The sequence below is a fragment of the Marmota marmota genome, unplaced genomic scaffold (genome assembly GCF_001458135.2).
Source record: "Marmota marmota marmota unplaced genomic scaffold, marMar, whole genome shotgun sequence".
NCBI lineage: Eukaryota > Metazoa > Chordata > Mammalia > Rodentia > Sciuridae > Marmota > Marmota marmota.
In genome coordinates this window covers 11,436,969-11,442,968 of record NW_026000185.1, presented here as the reverse complement: position 1 = coordinate 11,442,968, position 6,000 = coordinate 11,436,969, and the positions used below count along the sequence as shown (strand labels likewise).

The 6,000-nt window shown below is 58.1% G+C and overlaps 1 protein-coding gene across 1 annotated transcript in view; it reads right to left on the bottom strand.

The window, feature by feature from the left end:
* Positions 1-6,000, bottom strand: part of Abcc1 (ATP binding cassette subfamily C member 1) — a 73,993-nt gene that overhangs the window by 57,771 nt on the left and 10,222 nt on the right. Inside the window, 2 exon segments of the mRNA XM_048790067.1 lie at positions 4,038-4,163; positions 5,494-5,631. Coding sequence (XP_048646024.1) covers positions 4,038-4,163; positions 5,494-5,631 — 264 coding nt within the window.

Here is a 6,000-nt window from a genome sequence, read left to right as displayed (position 1 = left end):
GGGGGGGGGGGGGGGGGACTGAAGGCATAGAATCCGTGCAACTCCACGATGAGGCTCCCCTGCCATCACACCATGCCGTTCCCACAACTAGGGTGAAATCAGGGTCCAAGAGCTCAGACCCCGAGTCTCAAGTCACACACACGCATGCACACACACACGCATGCACACATGAACACACATGCACGCATGTATACGTAAATGCATGTGTGCATGTACACACGTGTGCATATACATACACACATACCCATACACGCACACTGTGTACACACATTCACACACACACACACTCACACACACATTTCTCTGGCCCTGGAGCTGCAGCTTGGTGGAGGAGCACCTGCCCAGCATGAGCAAGGCCCCGAGTTTCGTCCCAGGCCCCGACACACACTGATGCGTGTCCAGCGCACTGTGAGGTCTGAACTGGACCTTCCTCGGCTTCACGCAGGATGCTGACGGGCCGGTTCTGGTCGGGGGCAGGGCCTGAGGTCTGCACATCGACACTCTCTCAGCTGGTCATGGCCCCACTTTGGGGGGCAGGGGTCCAAATGACATAAAGAGCTCTCGACACCGCTGGACCGCACACTGAGGGTGGCAAGACACAGGTCGCCGGTCCTCTGACCAGACCTACATGTTCTCAGCACGAAGCCCGGGGTCAGCTGCGAGGAAAGCGCCAGCCGCCTGCAGACACAGAGGCCAGCAGACCGCGCTGGCCACGTGCTCTCCCTGCCCACCACAGGAAAACCCAACCCTGAGGAAGGAAGGGGGCAAAGGTGAAGGTCCAAGTTCCAGAGCTAAAGGACACTCTGGAGCAGGCGCGGGCAGACGGCCGAGACCGCGGCTGTGCTGGACGGTCTGCAGCAGCGACACGGCCCCCCGCAGCTCCAGGCTGGGGGCCTGAGGCACAGGGCTGTGTCCCAACAGAACTACCAAAACCACAGGTGAGAGCCAGGTATGGCCTGCGGGCTCCGGGGGCCAGCCCTGGCCGGAGGTCCAAACTGCAAGGGGGCAAATGGCCCCCGCTGGGTCTTTCTGGAGAGACCCAAGGAGGCCCGGCTGGCGAGCGGGCAGCGAAGCCTCTCCCTCGGCCTGTCACCAACACGGCAACGCACCGGCCACACGACACGGGCCACCGCTGCGTCTCGCGGCACCAGAGGCAAACAGAGGGAGAGAGGGTGGCCGAGCAGGGCCTGGGCCAGGCTGCTGGGAGCGCAGAGCGCACAGAGGACCGCGGCGGCCGTGCCAGGCAGCGATGCCCACGCACCAGGCACCAGCAAGATCCGCACTGACCCCCACGGCAGCCCCAAACCCTTCCCCAGGAGGCTCCCAGGACGCCCCACTGCTCCGGGAAGTTGGAGGGTCAGGGGCACCCCACGGCCAGCAGCCAGACCCCAGGACTCCGGGTCAGCGCAGCTTGACGTGGCCCTGCTCCATACACTGAATGCCCCAGTGATGGGGACTCGGGGACACGGGGATACAGGCCACCCCACCACAGCACTCCACACTCAGACCAGCTGCCCGTGTGCCCTGCACGGGGAGAAGCCACGTGTGCTTGCTGCCTCCCTGAACGTCACACAGCCAACCACATGGACCCAACCACGTGCCCACCAACCCCTACACGCACACACAAACCCACGATCACGCACAGACAGGTGAGCCCACAGCAGCCACCCACACCTGCTCATGTCCCCGGCCCTCGCCCCAGAGCAGGCAGCTTCGAAGGCCCTGGGACGCGGGCCCCTCCGCCCCGCGGCATCAGCTCCCCCAGGGCACCCAAGCCTGACGTCACCTGTTAGAGTCTGTAAACAAGTCAAAATAACACCTGGCATTTAGCCAGGGGAATGTTAAAGTTCGTAAACAAGTCTGGATGGTGCCTGGCAAAATGTCAGAGGGAGTGGTTTGAGAAGTAACAAAAGCGAGCCATTAAGTGTGGAGATTCCTGATTGGTTGACTGATGTATCTAGTTTATGCTAATTAGATAAGCTGTGTGGAATGTATAAATACTGCTCCTGTCCTGCAATAAACGGCTCCCACTCCTGCTGTATCAACGTACACAAGTTGTTCGTCACCCCCCGGTTATTTTGCTGTAGCCGGACTGCGGCAGATAGTGGCCCGTACGGGGAGCCCCGGGACACTCGGGGGTAAGTGACGGAAAAAAAAAGCTGCCCGTCCATAGATAGGACGGGAGCAATCTGCTCGTCCCTAGGCAGATAGGGCGAGAGGAAAAATGGCCATTTTAAGAAAATGGAGAAGATTGATACAGTATGTTTGTGTCTTGTTTTGTCTCAGTGTATTGTATTGTCTTTGTGATGAAAATATGGAAGGGGTGAGAAGTAAATTACTAAGGGAAGGAGGCACCCCAGTGGAACCAAGAATAGTTAGGGCATGTGTTGATAAGAGCCCAGGAACTCTAGCCAGAAAGAAAAAGAAAGTTCAAAAGAAGAAGGATTATCAGGAAAAAAGTTGCAGCAAAAGGCTATTACTAAATACTTTTCCTTACCGGAGGGTGCGTGAAGCGGAGAGGCGGCTGCCGAGTGTGCAAGCCGGTCACAGCGCAGCAAGGATTTTCCAAGAGGCGGCGGCGACTGGCCCTTCCCCGCCTCCTGGCCGGGGAGCTGGCTCTTCCACTGCCGCGAGCCCAAATCTAGACCTGACCTGGAGGCACAGTCTCGCAGGCTCTTGCTCCCTGTGCCCAGTAGCAGTTTGAGTCCGGGACACTCCCCAGGGCCATCTGGGGCTGCCCAGGCACTACAGCCAGCAGAAGACGCTACTGGTGTCCCTGATGTTTGGTCATTTTCAATGCCAATAACTAAGCTACAATGGTTCTCCCACACCTGGAAGCTGATGAGTAATGAGCACTATTAATGCTTATTTCAAATGCAAAAAAACCTTGAGATAATGTACTAAATTGTTCAGAAGGTTGTTTTCTTAGTAGAATGCTACAGGATTTTCTTTAGCCATCCGGAGTTCCTGCCTTCGTCCCAGTGCCGGTAAAGACCAAGGTGGAAGAATTTCCAGTGTTGCTGAAAACCGGACAAGACTTTGGCTGAGAAACAGACGAGACTTCGGATCAAGCTAGCTGCCTGCAGAACTTACCTGGACTGTGATTTAAGCTAGCTGCCTGCAGAACTTACCTGGACGTGATTTTACCTGGACTGTGAGTTAATCTATTGAGACACTGCTTACCTGGACTGAGACAACAAACTGTAATGTACAACAAATTGTTACTTGGTATCTTTGCTAACGGTGTCATTGCTGGTGTCATTGCTGGTATAATTTTCCAAGGGCTTCTTGCATGGAGCCATCAATTGGCTTGGTATTGTGGCATTTTGTATCCTCCCTTTCTGCTTGTATCAGGTTATTTATGGTGTTTCTGTAAAAACCACTATGGTCGTTATTTAAATTAAACAAAAGGGGGAAATGTTAGAGTCTGTAAACAAGTCAAAATAACACCTGGCATTTTGCCAGGGGAATGTTAAAGTTCGTAAACAAGTCTGGATGGTGCCTGGCAAAATGTCAGAGGGAGTGGTTTGAGAAGTAACAAAAGCGAGCCATTAAGTGTAGAGATTCCTGGTTGGTTGACTGATGTATCTAGTTTATGCTAATTAGATAAGCTGTGTGGAATGTATAAATACTGCTCCTGTCCTGCAATAAACGGCTCCTACTCCTGCTGTATCAATCTACACAAGTTGTTCGTCACCCCCCGGTTATTTTGCTGCAGCCGGACTGCGGCAGTCACCCAGTCCTCCAGAGGCTCAGGAGGACCCAGCATCTGTGAAGTTAGCATCCCCCGACCCCTGCTCACGCTCCACGTCACCAGGCCAGGCAGGAAGAGGACAAGCTCAGCAGCAGCCACCCTCGCCCCCAAACAGACCTCCTCCAAGCACAGTCCCTGCTGCGGCCTGGTCACGGTGCAGCGGGAGGCTGAGGCCACAAGTCCCTCTGCGGGCCACCCATCCCGGGGGCTGAGGGCTGAAGACCAGGGCCTGGGACGTCAGCTGGCGTGAGCTCCCGGGCACACGCGTCCTGGTGGCACTTACGGGGTCGTTGATGGTCTCGGAGAACAGGGGCGCGCGGTCCAAGACACAGGACAGCACCAGCTGGGCCAGCACGAGGACCAAGTAGACGTAGAAAGTCGTGTCCCGGAACCGGTCGACCTGGGCGTCCTGCGCGGCAGACAAGGGGCAGAGAGAAAGGTCACTTCCAGGAGTGCCCCAGGAAGCCGAGCTCGGCCTCCAGAGCTCACGTTGAAGCCACGTCCCCAGGGTCCTGTGGTCACAGTATTTGGAGGTGGGACCCCCACCCCCCCACCTGGGGCGGCTTGAGTGGCTCTGTAAGAAGAGAGACTCGAGTCCGTGCGCTGGCTCTGCTGGGCAGGGACGCCCTGAGCCACCTCAGGGCTCTGGGAGAATCCCCACAGTGAGCAGGTTTGGCCAGACGCAGTTGCATGACCCTGGATCCCCCGCAGCCTCTAGAACCACAAGCTGCACAAACCTTTGTACTCTATAAGTCACCCAGTGGTGGCATTCAGTTACAGCAACAGAAAACAGACCAAGTCGAGCTCGAGAGAGCCTGGAGAGTGCCCCCTGCAGACCCAGTCCTGGCTTCCCGCCACACCCCACCCCTCCTGAGACAGAAGAGAGGGCTCCGACCCATGGTCACCCTGCCCAGCTGTGTGGTGAGGGCATCTCGGGTGCGGGAGGAAGCCTGGGCATGGGAGCCAAACTGAGCTGCATCCAGGGCCTGGCCCACCCCAAACGGGCTGCGGGACCTTGTTCGCTTACTTACCCTCTTTGTGCCTCAGTTTCCCCTCCTACAAACAGTCCGGTGGCCCTCAACCAGGAGGACCTCCCAGGGACCAAGTGGCAGTCTAGGGACACACATTTGTCATAACCTGTGGTGTGACTGGCACCCGGCAGGGGGAGGCCAGGGATGCCCCAGAACACAGGAGAGTACTCGGTCACAAAGCAGTGTCCAACCCAGAATGTGAATCTGGCTGGGGTCGCAGAGTCTCATTCGTCACGGAGCAACGTCACGTGATTATTCATAAAAAGCACTCAGTCCCCTGCACTTAGAGACTCGATGTCTGCTGCCATCAACGTCAAGGAGAGGCTGCTCTGTATGCCATGGGCGCTCAATAAATGCCCATTCCTTCCCTTCCTTTGCCTCACGCTGCTCCTTGGTGAGCTCCAGGCCAGCAGGGACAGCGGCCAGGAGCCTCGAGGTGACCACTCCTCAAATTCCTGGGAGCAGCGCACGCTGCCCCCCTAGACACCGTCTCCAGCCAGAACGCAGCTGATGGCACCGAGGTCACCTGGGGACGCGTCCAGGCCCCCGGGGAAACAGCCACTTGGCACACCCTGCTCCCAGCTCAGCTCCGCCCCAGGCCGAGGACGCGTGCATGTCCCCCGGCAACCCGGGACCCTGGCACGGAGGAGACGCAGCACCAGCCCTTCGCGGAGGTGAGGGACCGTGCCGGCCCCGACGCCCACTCACCTCTTTCAAGGCAGCCATGATCTTGGATCTGAAGATGGTGAGGGCGCACAGTAGGGCCATGAGCCAGAAGACGAGCAGGATGCCCGAGGACTGGACCCCCTTCCTCCTCTCGAGCTGGATTAGGAAGGTGGCGAGCAGCTGGGGAAAGGAGCAGAGAGGGAGCCGCTCAGGGAGGGCCGGACCCCAAGGCCCAGGGCCCGGTGGACCTCAGCCTGCGGGACGAGGACTCCCGGGGCGAGCCGGCTCCAGCCCAGCTCCGCCGTCACACCAGGTGTGACTCTGGGGGCTTTCACTCCATTGCTGGCTCTAGGCCCGCTGTCCCCACCAACACACGACTTAAAACCACCAATCTGCTTCTCCTGGAAAGAAGAGGACACTGGGGTCACCCCCTGGAGGGGCAGAGTGGCCCTGGGGAAGCAAGACCTCGATGCTGGGTCTCCAGATAGACTCAGGAGAGGCAGGGCACCCACAGCCCTCCCCTGCCCCCAGACGTGGGCTCAGAATGCC